The following is a 16,989-nucleotide window of genomic DNA, read 5'->3' on the forward strand; positions in this document are numbered from 1 at the left end:
AAAAATTCTGACGTTTGTTTGAATCTCCCGCGCGAGCGCGGTGGAGTCAAGTTCGGATTGGTGTGGTAATTATTGATGATTGAGGCGCAGTTCACGGGATTCCTACTAAATTCGGTAAATAAATAATCCGTGTCTTATTATCGGATAGTGGTGGAGCGTCTCTTCAGAGGGGTGTTAAAGAAAACAACAGTACTAGACGTGGTTTTGACCGTGTAGTACTTTACAAAAACATGGAGGGTGTAGGAGCGTACGGAGGCGGTAAAGCAGGAGGATCTTTTGACCCTCTAGCCTTCGCCCAAAGGCCCCAAGTTATCCTTAGAGCTGTATGTTGGGTAAGTGTTGAATTTTTCACTTAAATTCCACCTTGCCATGCAGTTAACCCCAATTTTTCCAAACTGTTCATTTTCAAATAATCGATTTGACAGGAGACTTGGTGGGGGGTGTGTCAGATGTGTATTGATTATTCAAAATTTTGAAATGGGTCATCGATAAAAGGCACAATTTCGCCCCCTTGGCCCCCATTTCAACACCCCATCCTTCAATTTTTCATTAATTTGGTGTTTGTTTTAGTTATTCTCAATTATCGTATTTGGCTGCATATCCTCCCAGGGTTGGTTGGTCAATAAGAGTGGAAAAGAAGAATGTTTGTATAATGGGGATGCAAACGCCTGCAATTATGGGGTTGGAATTAGCGTTATTGCGTTCCTTGCCAGCATGGGATTCCTCGCTGGCGAATATTTATTTGAACAAATGTCCTCAGTCAAAACCAGGAAACACTACGTTTTGGGCGATTTGGGCTTCTCAGGTATTGAAACTTTGTCTAAATTTGAACGCAACAGGCCGGGAATCATTTCCCTGTTGTCCTAGCAGCTAATTATGACAATTCTATTATTAGATTTGTGTGTCAAAAGTACAAAACAACTAACGCTAGAGAACAATGATATGATAATAATTGGATTTTACAACCAAACATTGTCATATCAAGTTAAATAAACGAAAGCTTCGTGTTGATCACACGGAAATCTGACACGCGGAAACGATATAACGAGGAGGCGTTGCATAATTTCGGACGTTGGTAGCACTGCTATCGATTTCACATTTCAATAAAAAACACGAGTTTCTTAACGTCATGTTTTACGACCGGTAAAGTGTAATTTTATGCATAAAAAGTGGATTAAATGTCCTTCCTATCCATCGGTGCATTGCAGCTTTTCGATGCGCAGTGGTGTGTAAATAGTCCGTCAATACATATTAAATTGGTTTGGAATTGTTCGTTTCCATGTGAATGAATGTGTTTAAAAAAGTGACGAAATTATTTACACAGCCGTCTGTTTGCTAAAGTTTTGGGTATTAATAGTTTAGTTTTGTACAAATATGCTTATCTACCCCAATTCTTTCGTTTGTGGAGAAGTTAAGTAAGTTGGATTGAGTCCAAAAAGAACGATTTTACTGTCTTACGGGTCGATTTCAAGTCACTGCGTTAACGCAAATTTGCAACCGTTGCTAAGGTATGAGCAATGTGATTGGCGTTGCTATGTTGCAAATGGGATTTGCAGTAACGCAAGTCACACTTGAAATCGACCCCTTGCAAGGTATTAAACCGCCGACTCCGTAAAAATTATTGAATTATACGTAGTTTTTGAAAATATGCTCAACGTGGACCACCCTGTATATGTGTAATTTGACAAATGTGACAGTTTTGTTTGACATGTCATGTCTTAAGAATTGCTGATTTTTTATTTCACTGTCCATTTTTTTGTACTTTACAGGACTCTTTATAGTCCGGTAAATGGCACATTCGGGTACCAAAATACTTTACAGGACTGAAATGGTGTTCTGTAACTTGTTTGTTCTCTTCTACCCCCCGATAATGTCCATAATTTTTAACGGAATTTCTTTTCTAAAGTCTCGGACCCTTTATAGAGTACATACTTGTTTCAAAGTTAACACTCGGCTCATTTGTCATTTCAAAACTGGAAAAATCGTGTACTGCACTTTGAGGTAGTCCGAAGTTTAATTACTCGTAAACTCTTTATCCGTGATTAAAATTGAACTTACGTACGGCCGTGTTGTAAAGCAACAATTATATCACTTCTTGTGTAATGAAAAAATCATTGTGTAATGTGCTCATTACTAAACTAGTGCTGCAATGGAGGTATATGACACAACGATTTATGTTGATATTCGACTTTCCAAAAAAAAGTGCACCTGTCATACCCACCAAGTTGTAAAAAAAATCGGGTTTTCTTCGCCGTGGGCGGTTGTAGGTAATAGTTATTGATTATATAAATATGTTAAACAACGTTTTATCCACACAAGAATGTTTAAACGCGATATAACGTTTTATCCACAATTACAGTTCAAATTATGCTCCCTTCGGTCGCCTCGTCCTAAAACATCGCACTTGCACTGTAAAATAGTCGTTCCCGGACTTGTAGCGTAAAAAACTATTATAAAAAAAACAGTTGTGTAAATTATGACTAATCACAGAGCTCCATTTTCGGTTTCTTTTACATCATCTCCGATTTTCCAGATCCGGATCCCCTAGTTTTTGTGGATCTTTCTCAAATTTTTGAGTTTCTGAGTTCCAAACCATTCAAACTAGGCAACTTTGGCACAAATTATCTTCAATGTTTAACAAATTTATTGCAAAAACAGTTACAATTTTATTGTTTTGTGTAATATCTTGCAAGTGGTTGATGTCGCAACCATCACGTGCTAACAAACTATTATCTTAAAATATCATTACTGTACATTTAATTGGTAACAAGTATCTATTATTTCCGGCGGTTTGAATACACTTGTTGCAAGGAAAAGGCCAAAACTCCCACATATACACAGGCTGCAATCCAACAGTTATATGCGCTTTGCAAATAAGCATCGTCCACGTCCTGGTTAAACTTGTCGAGTTTCTCCACTGGACTTAATTTTTCGTCTTCACTAAATTTCACTGGTAGATCTTCAACAAACGCCACGGAATGGAAGTAGAAAAACACCCCCATAAGGCCCAACTGAATGATGCCCCATACTGACAAAATCGAGCAGCAGAGCGAACAATTCGGCCCACAAATAGCCATGTTGAACTAACACTAAATTAATCTGATTTAAATCAGGGAGATAAGATACGATAGTCATATGGTTGTGATTCATGTCGAGATTTGTTTTTAGCTTTCTGGTCTTTCCTCTACTTCGTGGGCTTCTGGTACCTGGCGAGTCAATGGGGCAAATCGAAAACCCCCGAAAACGGTTACGGCGTCAACAACGTCCAAGCGGCCATTGCTTTCTCCTTCTTTTCGATTTTCTCATGGGTTTGTCGTCGTGTTCATTTAGAAATGTTTGTTGATTGGGGTGATTTTAGGCCGGTTGCGCATTCTTCGCATTCCAACGTTTCCGCCAGGGGGCTGACGCAGCTTTCGCGACCAACTATGAAGCTGATGCGAGTATGCCAGGATCGTATCCTTCATATCCTGGAGGACCAGAGACGGACCAGCATTACCAAGAGCCACCATTTTCCGCGGGACCCAACCAACGAGGCCCCACAGATTTTCAAGCACCAGCTTACTAACTGGGCGACAGTTATTGAAATTATACTAGTGAACATAGCGCAGCTGCCTCATCTCTAAAGCGAGTCGAATATTCGCTGACAAAGTATTTCAGTAAGTCCTTTGTACTTAGGATCGTATTATTGTTATTATCGGGAACTACCAAAGAATTCAGTTTCAGACGTTATTTCTCATTATTTTTGATATTTTGTTACATGGGTTGTGCCATGGATTGTTCATTTGCGTTTTTGTAAGGCCATGTATTTTAATAGTAGCTACTTATATCACAAATTATTGAAGAAAGATGTGTTGAATTATATAAAATGTTAAATAATTATATAGAATGTTCAATGTACAGTTATATAATAATTGTCGAGCTGCTTGTAGCGATTTTGCTTTATTTTCAAAGCAGTTATTAGGCATCTGTGCATAGTACTTGCCATTCTCGCCTTCGAGCATAGCAAGTACACTCTCTGTAGATTTTAGACGTAAATGTGGCTCGAGACAACCGGCTCGAACCTTTTCTTTTGCAGTGTGTGGATCAGCTGCACTTTTCATTTCTTGACAGTGTGCCATTTATTTATTTCTCATAATGTGGGATCAACTTGCGAATTGAGATTGAACCGTTTCTAGAACTTTCCGTTAAGATTGAGCGACAATAAATTCATGCAAATCACGGGCACTAAAGCGGACGAACAATGTAGGGTTACATATCTGAGCACAACAGTTTTTCTAAAAAATTTCAAATGTGACTAATTGGTATTCAAAAACATGGTCAAATTTTACGTTCTACTGCTGCTTCGATGATGACATGTTATTCTAGATGGGTGTGGCATAGTAAAGTTGTTCCTTGTCACGATGATAGTTTTTAGCATATTTAATTAGCAATAAAGTCAACTGTAGATATATCTAATCTACTCAATTTGTGATTCGTTTTACCGTTTTCAAGTCAGATGTATGTACGTGGATTGAACTCTGAAAAGACTCGTTTTTTTCTCGATTTATTTTTCTATTGAATTTAATGTGATTTTTATTTTTATGAAGTTATATTTAGGTGTACGAATTAATTCAGTGTATTATTGAGTTACCAATAAATGTTACCATTAGGAACTTTCTTATTACGCCAACTCAAACGACACTTAAACCAAAGAATTTATTCAGTCAACTTCCTGTGTAAAATTTTACTTCCTGTCGATGACTGCTTCTTCAACAACTTCAAATGACCGTTGAGTTTCTCCTTTATGGCTTCTTGGACTTCACTTGTGCTGCTTTCGTAAATTGCCACCAGCAGAAAGCAGCCGCGGTTCAGACCCAGCCACTTCTTCAACTAAAAAAAATATTTTATTAGTCATTTACATGACAAGTGGGTTATTGCAATCATTATAATGCGAGTGGGGAATGTCGTACCGAGTTGTGGTAACTGTGCTACAAGCCTCGTGTTTTTACATTATTTTGTCTACGCACTTTTTCCCGATTTTGACATCAATGGTGTGTTGAAAAAAAAATCTGAAAACTAGTGCTATAATGGAGCTACATTACGCAGCGAGTTATGACGACATTCGACTGTGTTGAGTTGTAAAAACGTCGCATCTTTTTAGCCGTGGGTGATCGTAGATAATTTAGCTATTTAACAAACAAGTTGGTTAATGAAACCGAATAATAATTGAGCGAGATTATTAATCACCATTAATCATAGAGTTAGTTACAAAACTTTGCCGGTGATCAAATTTTGAAAAATTTACCAAAAAAAGTTTTTTAAATTTGTCCAAGACGAGACGAGACTAAAGTGAGGTTATGTGTATGATGGATGATGTGTCAGTAGTTGTCGAATTTGAGTGTAATTTAAAAATTAAATAACTGGTTATTAGCATTGTAGATTAATCCAAACGATGTATATCGAACTAGGGGTCTGAAAATCGCCCTTTTGATTTGGTTTTGGTAAACAACCATGGGGCTAAATCATAATTGGTTGCCTATAATAAAATTATTCATTAATAGCCCACTTTAATGCATGATTTCAGCCGAAAAATCATGCATTAATAGAACCCAGAAACAAACGATCACGAAATAGCTATTTAACCAACAAGTTACGTAGTGAGTGCTGTTAATAAGCGAGATTTTTAATCGCCCATTAACTACAGTTAGTTACAAAACTTTTTCGGTGATCGAATATTGAAAAATTTACCAAAAAAAAAATTGGTTCAACAGTGTTTATGCAACCAAATATACAAAAACTAAAGTGAGGTTATGTGTATGATGGATGTGCCCGCAGTTGTTAAATTTGACTGTAATTCCAAACGATGTCTATCGAACTAGGAGTCTATGTGAAGTCAAAAAATCGTTTTTTTGATTTGCCATTAGTAAACAAACAGATTGCCTATATTAAACACATTAAATCATTCATTAATAGCCCACTTTAATGCATGATTTTAGCCGACAAATCATGCATTAATTCTACCTAAAAACAGACGATCGCCCGAAATAGTTATTTATTGTATAAGTGTTTTAAACAACGTTTTATCCACACAAGAATATTTACTATTACTAAGTTCCCACGTTTAATATTCTGAAGTGGATAAAACGTGACTAAAACACGATTGCAATACAACAATTTATCCACAACTTTAATTAACCGAAATTAAAAAAAAAGTAGCGTTTAAATGTGCCTTCCGAGATTTGAACAAAACGGATTTTTGTAAGTGAAATAAACGAACTTTAACCCAACAAGTCGAATGTTGTCAAAATGTGTGATGTAAGGTAGCTCGATTACCTAACTAGTTGAGTAATGAAACACATTTTTTCATTACCCGACTAGTGTCATTATTGAACTCAACTGAGTGGTGCAGCATGTAAGACACTTGTAGACAAGCTAATTTCGCTTTAACTTACAGTCTCATCTGAGAGTGAACTGATGACGCAGCCCCCAAAATGCCCCTCGCAGTTCTGGTCGTGTTTAGCCAACTTCTTCAGTACCATATGAAGACCTGCGTCCTCCACGCCCAGAATTTCGTCCTCGTTGGCCTTAACTTTCCACTCTGGATCTACAATGACCTTTACAAGACTTTCAACGGCTGTTTTAAGTCCCTCTCCACTTCCGGCTTTGACAATTGAGAGCATCTCGTACGCTAGCGAAGAGTTCTTCAGCCAAAATTCCGGTTCTTCGGCGACCAAACTCAATAACGTGTCTATAGAGTGGCTTAAAATCTCCTTCCGCCTGATTTCAGGATCCTTCTTGGAGTTCGACGCCTTTCTCCCTTCTTCCAGTTCCTTGACAAAAACTGGATGGAAACAAGTGGAGTCAGCTGGGGCTACTAGCCAGAGTAAGACTTTTCGCCCCCAATCATCCACTGCTAAGTCTCTGGCGGCTTTGAGGATCTCGCTTAAGATGATTTTGTGGAGTAAAACTGTATCATCCGCTGTGTCTAACAGAGTTATGATTGTACAGTGGCCGTGCTCGTGTTTGGACAGTTCAACAACGTGTTCCTTGATGGTTTTCATCGCCTGTTTCCTGTCTTTATTCGAGCCCAACCAAATACACTGCATGGCGACTCTGGAACCGTCTTTACTGTTGCTTATAACGACGATGTGTTGAACCAACTGCGAAATTAAATCAGTTCTGTCTTCATTTGAACACTCTGAGAGAAACTGGTGGAGAAGAGTTTGCACCAACGTTGAATCTAATAAGTTCTTATCCATGATCCTCCCCAAGTTGGCTTTTATTGTTGATAAGACCGCCGCCTTCAGATCCGGGCTCTGTTTGAAGACATCCCTCAGGTGTTTAATTTCGTTGTCTTTACTAGTTCGGTAGATTTCGCCGAAGAATTCCTGGAGGAGATGTTGCTTCTGTTGAGGACTCGCCCAGGTACTGTAAGCATACTCAAACACAGCAGCACTGATGGCATGACTGGCTAACTTCACCCCATGTCCATACATTTTATTAATTATTTCAGTGCGCGTGGGCACCGTTCCATACTTCAAGAGTCTTTTTGCACAAAAAATTCCGTATTTTGACTGTAGCATCTCCACGCTTATTGGAACAAGTTCTTGTGAGATCTGATTTTTCACTATTTCTGAACTGTATTTGAGCAACCACTGCACAATTCTAGAGGTGTCGTGAGCCAAAACGAACTTCGCGTAGTGTCCCTGTCCCTTCAGCATCGAGTGTAACTCATTAATTAACTTGTTTCGTTCTAAATCGCCCCCTTTTAGGGTTTTACATCGGAGTTTCTCACCGATTTGTTTAGCTTTGACGATGATGTCGAACCCGCTTTTGGCTTGTCTTCGTTTTAATCTTAGTTCCTTCTTCTTTTTCTTGAATTCGTTCCAGTCTTCAGGCTTCTGTGTTTGGTCGAAGGGTTTGCCTTTAACACGTTGAGGGAATTTCTTACCATCGTGAGGGTTCGGCTTGGTTGTCTTCTCAAAGGTGCGTTTGGGGTGATCTGTCTTTACCTTCTTCGCGCTGGGGGCGTCGCCAGTTTCTTTTTCTTTTCGTTTGATCATGTTTAGACACTCACGACACACATGTGGTAATTTGAGGTTAGAATTCGCGTCGTGTCAAATAGAAAGAGAGACAAATATTGAGTTAAGACCCAGAAAATATACAAGTTCTAGTGTCTAGTATCTAGTATTTCTAAACTTATCTGAACTTTTATTTGAGATTCAAAGCTTGGTTATTTTTTTATTTGATTTTAAAATTTCAGTTAAAGTTCTGCAACCCATAATACAGAAGGTCTGGCGTATGTCTTAGCTTAGCATTGCATCATAATTCGCCTTCACAAATGTAGTGGAATTGGAAATGTTATTTGTCAAGTGTAAACTCGTTTTTTCAATGCAAATAAAAACAATAAACTTCTACATTTGTTAACTTGGACGTCAAAAGAAAGAATCTAAACTCTGATTTTGCATTCTCAACTTTTTTATTGTTTTAATTATTTTTTAAAATTGTGTCTAAAGACAGGACAGATCCATTTTAGAGATTAAATTTTCGACATTTTCAATTTGAATTTTCTCGAAAATTTTCACAGATAGCAAGAAACTGATGCCAGAAATAGATGCAGGAGTGTCAATTTATGCTGTGAGCGAAGTTTCGTGTTGATTTGAAAACTTTCGTGTTTTTTGCCGAAAAAAGAGCAAAGGGGTTAATTCATGGATTTTGGTGGATTTCGACGAAAATTAAAATCTTCTAGAAACCAATTTTTTCTATCAATTTTGACCTCAGAAACAAGAATCCGTTGACGGTTTTTCGATCCGACGCTCCGTTATTTTTTAATTAATTTTTTGAATTGCTCATTTTAACTAGAATATTTTCGGGGTAAATAAAAGCAGAAAAATACTCTCTCAATCAATTTGGACCTCAGGAAAAAGAATTTGAACTCTGATTTAAAATCCACGACTTGGTAACTCTTTTATTCAATATTTAAAATTGTTTCTAAAGACAGGACATGTCCTTTGACGTTTGAGCGAGAATGACAGATTCCAAATTCCACTAGACTTGGGCAATCAATATTTTAAGTTAAGTTTCTAGATTCTCAAATTAAAATCTCATTAAAACCAATTTTTTCCATCAATTTGGACCTCAGAAACAAGAATGTGGTGAAAGTTTTTCGATTCGATGCTCCGTTAATTTCTTATTGATTATTTAAAATTTTCGGTAAACATAAAAACACTAAACGACATCATTTATTAAGTTTGATCTTAGAAAAAAGAATCTGAACTCTGACTTAGAATTCAATGCTTGCTTATTTGTTTATTTAACTTTAAAATTTCATTTAAGGTTCTGCAACCAACAATACACAATGCCTTGGCCCGGGCGTATGTCTTAGCTTAGCGCGACTTACCATCACAAATGTAGTGGAATTGGAAATGTCACTTGTCAACTGTAAACACGTTTTCTCGTTGTAAATAAAAACAATAAACCTCTGTAATTGTTAATTTGGACCTCAAAAGAAAGAATCTGAACTCTGATTTAGTATTCTTGTCTTTGTTATTGTTTTATTTATTATTTAAGATCGCGCCTAAAGACAGGACGTATCCACATGGGAAATTCAATTTCGACATTTTCAATTTAAATTTTCTCGAAAAATTTCGCAGAAAGCGAGGAACTGATGCCAGAAATGGATGCAGGAGTGTCAAATGATGCCGTGAGCAAAGTTTCGTGTTGATCTAAAAACTTTCGTGTTTTTCGCCGAAAAAAGACCAAAGGGGTTAATTCATGGATTTTGGTGGATTTCGACGAAAATGAAAATCTTCTAGAAACCGATTTTTTCCATCAATTTTGACCCCAGGAAGAAGAATCCGTTGACGGTTTTTCGATTCGACGCTCCGTTATTTTTTAATTAATTTTGTAAATTCTTCACTTCGACTTGAATGTTTTCGGCGGAAATAAAAGCAAAAAATACTCTTTTAGTCAATTTGGACCTCAGGAAAAAGAATCTGAACTCTGATTCAAAATCGACGGCTTGGTAACTGTTTTATTCAATATTTAAAATTGTTTCTAAAGATAGGACAGATCTTTGACGTCTGTCTAGTTTGACAGTCTATCCAAATTCCACTAGACTTGTGGAATAAAAATATTGGAGGTTTTGAATTTGGATTTGGTGGTGTCAGAGAGCCCTATCTATCTATTTCACTGGGGGGTGTTGGTGGAATGAAGATTAGATCACGAGGGAAACAGTGTCGCCACTAAAACCACTCGAACTCCCTGGTGTGGAATTGTTTTATTTTCATACATAAACGTCAAATACTTAAAATAAGGTTCTTAAATTATTACTTTGTTTTAACCCGAACATCCTCTGCATCCACAGTGCACACACTCCACGATGCGCCCCTGCAATTACCAATTTAGCTTGTAAAATTCTCCCCCAGGAACACTCACCTCCTCCAACTTTCCTTTAGGAACTCTACAAATGCAATTAGTCCCGAAATTCGTATCCCTCGCCTGTATACAACGCAAGCAACACAAATTCTCATATCCTTGCTTCTTCCACTTCGCTATCAAATTCTTATCCGCGATATTCTCAGTCAAACAATAATCATACAGTTCTCTACTGATCGCTTTTCTTCTATAAAACAAATCGTAAATATACCTCGACTTTTGGTGGTGGATCTTAAAAATGGGCCACAACGACTCATTTTTACGTTTGCCTTCATGAGATTCCGTCTCAGCTGCAAGTACGATTGTCAGAAAGTGACGGTTTAAAAAGGGGGCTCACCTTCTCTCATTTTTTGTTCGAGTTCGTCGAGGGTTGGTTCGATTAACTCCCATCCTTCTGGGGGCGCTTTTTTACTGCGGCGCACTTTGGGCATTTCCAAAACAGAAGAAAGTTGTTTTGATGGTTGACAGGTGAGGTTAGAAAGCTCTGGAAAAACTAGGGACTTTTGGGCGGAGAGTTGGGGTTTTTCGCGGGGTGATACGCATGCGCAGTAGTTCAGCGGGGTTTTCGAATTTACAAAGTCAGCCTTTCTGCATGCCTTGAAAACTCAAATTTATGTTGGGAGGATTGTCACGTTTAGGGATTTTTGATTCATTTTGGCATGCACACTTTGAAATGTCAACTGTCAATTTTTCACTTGTTTGTAAAGTTGCACAATTTCCTGCTGTTTTTGACAGATTTGTAATAAAAGTCGGTAAAGGTTGGTTTACATTGTTAAGGGCACTTTACACAGGCATGGCTTAGCGAGACGTCATAAATTTCGAAATTTTGAAAATTGGAATGACGTAATAAAATGTTAATAGTTAATTGTACAAAGGGCATGGAATGGTATTAATTTCCCACGAGTATGAACATTTGTGCACGAGCCGAAGTCGACTGCGGCAATTTATACAGTCGTAGGAAACAAATCATACAAGAACAAGCTTCATTATTAAACGATTTTAGTCACTTTCATAATGACACCAAAAATCCTGCTGAAATAAGCGATTCTTAAATTATTTCTGGTGTCGAAATGAAGTCATTAAAAATTCTAGCTCGCTATATAAAAAAATAAATCGAAATATAGAATAGAACCAGGTGTTTTTAGATGTTTCTAGCATCAAGGGTGGCTATGAAATGTGAAAGAAACTTGTCGCTCGTTACAAATGTGGGTTTAGATTTTTCAATTGACATTTATAGTTAACTTCAATCATTGAACAAAGTTAGTTTTGACAACAAACTGTTCAAGTTGTGGTTTAAAGCCTGAAAATCTAAAATTTTGACACGAAACGTCGTTGACGTAAGTGACGTTTGAAATAGTTGTCAACATAATTATATTCACTATGAAAACAAAGCGGCAAAATAGTGCATGACAGGATTTCCAGAGCCCCCCTTGATGCTAGAAACAATTATAAACCTTGTATGTTCAATAACGAGTTTGGAACGACTCATTTTTTGCACGAGTGCAGAATAGCGATTCCAAACGAGTTCCCAGACTATACTTTTTCTACCACAAACTATAGAACTCCACAGATTGACATTTGGAAACAAATCGATGTTAAATGTAGTTCGCTTATCCTCCACCAGATGCTCCAATGGTAGTCATTTCATCACAGTTTGGTAGAATCATCATTGTCACGGAATGTTAATTCCATAATAACCGTAGAAAAAATTGAGTACAAAACTCGTTGCAAAAATCAATTTCGAATTCGTGCTAGAATAAGGCCAATCTGCAATTTGTTTTAGAGTACATTTTTCACTCAAATCTTAATCATACGTTCACAAAGTAACAGCCAACTAAATATTTTTTTTTGACAATATCTCATAACTTTCTTTTGTTTTAGCCTTCTTCTCGTGTACGACTTGACACCCTTGTGCCACAAAGTGGTGGGCTGGGGGAAAAGAAAGATTTAGTACATTTAAGACAACCTTTATTACTGAATGCATACTGGTCAATTGGGTTACAAGTACAGAGCATAACAACTTGTAAGTTGTTTAAAAGCACTTACATAACCTAACTTAACCTAGGTGCCCTGCTGCACTGCATAATTGTGGTAGACACATGATTGGACTCGTATAGGCATCAAAATAATGATCAAAATTTAGAATAATACATCATAAAATGAACAGTGCAGTCGGGTTTATGACTTTTTTTGTCGTTTTTAGTAACGTTTATACAGTTTTTTTTTCAAATTTTTGTTCCTACAACATACAATTGAGTTCTTATTAAATAATTATCTTATTGAAATGTATTATACGTTATTATTTGGGGGTGTAGTACACATCAGATTTGATTTTCTTAATTTTGTCTAAGTTTATTTGATATCACCGTGACATTTTGGCCTGGTCCCTGAGTTTACCCTCCCAATATCGGACATGAAAGCTAATGTCGTCGACTTGTTAGAGATTCACACGTTTTTTTTTTAATTCCCTTTATCTGTCGTTTGAAGAAAATAAATCAGATCAGACCCAGCCGACCGCACATCTGTAAACTACCTTTGTCCGAATTTTAATGGATAAAAGACCGTTATAAATGTCTGAAAGACGCATTAAGCCTATTAGTGTCGATTTGTACCGCGACGATGAGAATGTACATCGTTGATAACGGCCCTCGGCGGGCGCAGCGATCGATGCGTGTTCAAGTTGTTTCGATATACATTGTCATAATGATTACGTTTTGTTTTTTTATTTTTTCAAAACTACGAACGATAGTGATGTTAGATAAGGTACCTCAGATGCGATAATTTGTATTATAAAATTGTCAGCATATCACATTTTTAAACTGTCAACAGAAAAATAAATTTAAATATTGCCTTATTCGAATAACTACTTTAGTACTAATTACAGCTCTTACAGAACAAAAAATAAATCATCTACTTTAAATAACACAACCATAATAAGGTGCAGGTATACGATTTGTTAAGACTCAGTCGTCGAAGCGAGTCGCTAAAAATTAAAGGAACTCTCTTGCACTCTTGGAAGATTGGAAGGCTTTTATATTCTCAATTAATCTACAAATAACGCCAAATCATAACACGCTTAACGATTGCTATTAGTGTTTGTGATTGTTCAAATATCTCACGAAAACTTGCACTACCTTTTAACAACAAACTCAACATTACATAATAAATAATTAAAAAATGCTAGAAGAATGGAATAACTGTTCAGGCATTATGTTGGACTAGAAGTTTAGAGGAGGGAACTTGTTTAGGCCATTTTTTTTTCTAAATCAATCATCAAAATCGTCATGTGATGCTATATTTGGTAACAAAAACGAATTTCAAACTTAATTCCGATCTGAGATTAACTGTTTTTTATAGCACTAAGCAACAAGATAAGCGAACCTAAAATAATATAAATGAACACACTTAATTGTAGTCTTAATTAACCCATAACCTAACCTAGGAGAAAAACGTGGCTGTGGGGGGGCAAAATGGCCGCTTTCAGCGGCCATTTTGCCCTTCCTCGCTTCGAGAACGAAATCAGAGGCTAGACAGAAGTTCGTAATTGAGGCGTCGGTGTAAACGGAGTGATTATCAGCGATCGGATTTTTCGCTTTTCTTAAAAAAACTTTATTGTAATACTAATGTACCTTAAATATATAATAACACATTTCCTAACCCTATAATTAAGTAATTCATTATAGATTATATACTATGAAATTATAACAATTGTACAGTTTTCAGCCAATATATACACATTATATATATTGCATTCATTTTTTTTTTAAATATAAGTTAATATACACAGCAGGTAAGCGTATACGGTCCACGTGGGACCGCCGTGAGCAAAAGTTTCTAAGCAAAATTTTGGCACGTTTTCAAGTAAAATTTGGGTCTTTCTTTTTGGTTGTCAATCGAGTCGGACGTACAATTTATCTAATCAAACCGAGATGTATCATTCTAGGACTATTGCAAAGGGAGATTCATAGAACAAACCCACAAAATAAAGCTGTCAATTGATAACAACGATAAGAGCACCTTTTGAATATGGACCGAGTGTTCTCTCAAAATTCTTGATACTTAACCTGTGCAAGTCTTAAGTTAATATTTTCGTTTCGTTAAAGCGACTCCGGGATTGATGGCCGGAGGATCGCTTTAATCACCTGGTATTCCTACAGTCTTCTGGCCAACGAAATGGCTTTAACCCGATACCCTAAACCTATTAATATCCTAAAAGTTAGAAACTAGACAGAGAGCACACTTTTGTCATTTTAAGGCAATCGTTTTTGATTCTTCACAAATCTCGTGTTTTCAAACGAAGAAAATCTCGAAAGAATGAATGATGAAAATGCCCGAAATCGTCAGATTTGTTAATTTCTGTGTAAACAAGGGAATGTACGAATAAGTTGCTTAAAAGTACGATACTACAGCTAAGAAAACCAGTGACGATATTTCTAAACCTGAGAAAGAGGGCCTAACGATCATCTACTACCCCACAAACTACCTACACCTAGCGCACACCAGGCGACTCACCGTCAGGCTGTGCTCGGGAAACCCCTAGTGTCGATTAGTAGCTCAAACACAGCATATGTTACATTATTAAACCTACGTACGAGTAAAACTCTTGATTAAATAGGACATACATAAGTTCATTTATCTTTTTACAGATGGCAGTTCCAGCTAGCTTAATCTCTCACCGAGATCGTCAACTAAATAACAGTCGAGGCAAACCGTGACGGACGCAAACGTCGCAACACAAGCAGAACAGTCAAAAATCAATCGAAAAAAACGCTTGCGAACGCCACAGACCACGCCGATATCGATTTGATGCAAACAATCAAAAAACACATTATGTAACTTCAACTTCATTTCATTAGTAGGGCTAAGAATTTTACTATCTGTGAATTTGTACAGTGGGGCTATGACCTTGAAATTGAAATATACAATCGAATCGCCCTTTATTTTATATTTATTAAAACCCTGTCGAAAAGTCAGGCCCAAGATCAATTGCACATTAAATAGGCACTTGTTAGTTCATCATTGTGCTAACACTAAATTTGGCTCAAGTTAAAACAAAAACAAATTAAAGACGAATGGCGTGAAATTCGGGTCTAGTTTACCTAAAATAATAAAAATAAAAAAGCGTTTAAACACTACGACACTATCACAACCTTAGCTGGAAGATTTTGGCGGAAATTCTAGACGAAGAAATTTAAAACAATTGATCATATGACACTTTAACGTCTTTGGTATTCAGTGTTAATAAAATCAACGGGATGGCAAGATGCGTGCAGCAAAGTCAAACAAACAAAAAATACGAGTATCCGATTCAAAGAAACTGCACATAAATAAAATATATCCACTAGAAACGAAAGCGTATGGTAAAAATAATACTTGGAAAAAGGAAAAGTATTGCACGTTGTGACGTCACAACTATAATGTAATACTAAGTTATTGACTAAATGCTGCCTTGTCTACACTTAAGTAACGAGTTTAAGTAAAACTAAGTTAACTTATCCTATACCCACCAACCATTACGACTTAGATCAGACATTTAATTGTGTTATTTTTATTGATTTTTTTTTTGATATTCAACCGATAATATTCACTCCATGTACACCTCAACCTTGCGCGCTAACGAACGAATTCAAATCAACAAGATATGGATAATTCAAGACAAATCGCTCGAATACCTTTTCGTTCATAATTGAAGCTCTCAGGTCTGTTAAGACATTTATAGTAATTTTTTGGGAAAAATTCGAGACCGGGCAGGTCACGTGCTTGTCGTGTATAAATAACAATAAGTCAAAGAGGCACATCGTTTGGTATTATCAAATATGGTGAACATTGCAACTATCAAAATCTAGAAGCGAAAGCGTGATGAACATACGTGTGATTCAACAACAAGATACTGGCCGTCCATTTAAGAAATCCATGAATTATTGCCGATTTGAAAAAGAATGAACTTTTTGTTTGAAACGATTTTTTGGCAGACTTCGAGTGACCGTGTGAATGTTGCAATTTTTACAGAGAGGAATGTCGCAAAGTCATTACTAACCTCATGAATGTCTCATCACGTTGGCATTAATATGTTATTGATATGGCTCAAATAAACGCAACCGTCGTCCGTCGCCTGCCGAACGAGTGATAAGCCGAAAGGGTTCGACAGAGGGCGCTCGAGGTGGTAAGAAGGGAAACATTCCAAATTTTGCTTCGACACACACAATAAAACTTTGGCATTTTGTAAGTCTTAATAAATACACAATAATAACAAACAGCCACCGTATTCTGGATAAAATGTTACTATAATATATGTTTATATATTGCCAACGCCTCATTTTAATGGATTAGTCGTAATCCGGGCGGTTCCGCACTTGTCTTCTTGGGATTCTCCTTTAATTGAACTCGGTCGCGAACCCCCCGAATCCAGGAATAATTAAGCTCAATAAACATCCTTACAGCTACCGAACACCAAAAAATTTTACCCTACACTAAGGCAGATATGCCGTCTATGTTTTACCATATAATGTTCATATAATATATTCTTTAATTATATATAAGATATATAGTTTCAGTGGCGACAATGATTAAATA

The 16,989-nt window shown here is 36.8% G+C and overlaps 3 protein-coding genes and 1 pseudogene across 3 annotated transcripts; 1 reads left to right on the forward strand and 3 right to left on the reverse strand.

Moving 5' to 3' along the window:
* The first annotated feature begins 50 nt into the window (after positions 1 to 50).
* On the forward strand, positions 51 to 4,652 carry Syngr (synaptogyrin). Its single transcript, XM_088040646.1, has 4 exons — positions 51 to 332; positions 571 to 805; positions 3,169 to 3,308; positions 3,359 to 4,652. The coding sequence occupies exons 1-4, from the start codon at positions 231 to 233 to the stop codon at positions 3,563 to 3,565; spliced, it is 684 nt and encodes a 227-aa protein (XP_087896772.1). The 5' UTR covers positions 51 to 230; the 3' UTR covers positions 3,566 to 4,652.
* Positions 2,631 to 3,125, reverse strand: LOC148171069 (ribonuclease kappa-B pseudogene; annotated as a pseudogene).
* Positions 4,653 to 4,681: 29 nt separating the features above from the next.
* On the reverse strand, positions 4,682 to 8,265 carry peng (Pumilio and CPL domain-containing protein penguin). The gene is made up of 2 exons (XM_088040645.1): positions 6,432 to 8,265; positions 4,682 to 4,869 (listed from the first exon to the last, which is right to left on the reverse strand). The coding sequence occupies exons 1-2, from the start codon at positions 8,040 to 8,042 to the stop codon at positions 4,696 to 4,698; spliced, it is 1,785 nt and encodes a 594-aa protein (XP_087896771.1). The 5' UTR covers positions 8,043 to 8,265; the 3' UTR covers positions 4,682 to 4,695.
* A 1,974-nt stretch (positions 8,266 to 10,239) lies between these two features.
* On the reverse strand, positions 10,240 to 10,936 carry l(1)10Bb (BUD31-like protein). The gene is made up of 3 exons (XM_088041128.1): positions 10,754 to 10,936; positions 10,417 to 10,706; positions 10,240 to 10,368 (listed from the first exon to the last, which is right to left on the reverse strand). The coding sequence occupies exons 1-3, from the start codon at positions 10,845 to 10,847 to the stop codon at positions 10,318 to 10,320; spliced, it is 435 nt and encodes a 144-aa protein (XP_087897254.1). The 5' UTR covers positions 10,848 to 10,936; the 3' UTR covers positions 10,240 to 10,317.
* Between the last annotated feature and the right edge of the window lie 6,053 nt (positions 10,937 to 16,989).

This window comes from Gnatocerus cornutus, chromosome 7 (genome assembly GCF_029298725.1).
Source record: "Gnatocerus cornutus isolate USDA-ARS CGAHR chromosome 7, icGnaCorn1.1, whole genome shotgun sequence".
Taxonomy (NCBI): domain Eukaryota; kingdom Metazoa; phylum Arthropoda; class Insecta; order Coleoptera; family Tenebrionidae; genus Gnatocerus; species Gnatocerus cornutus.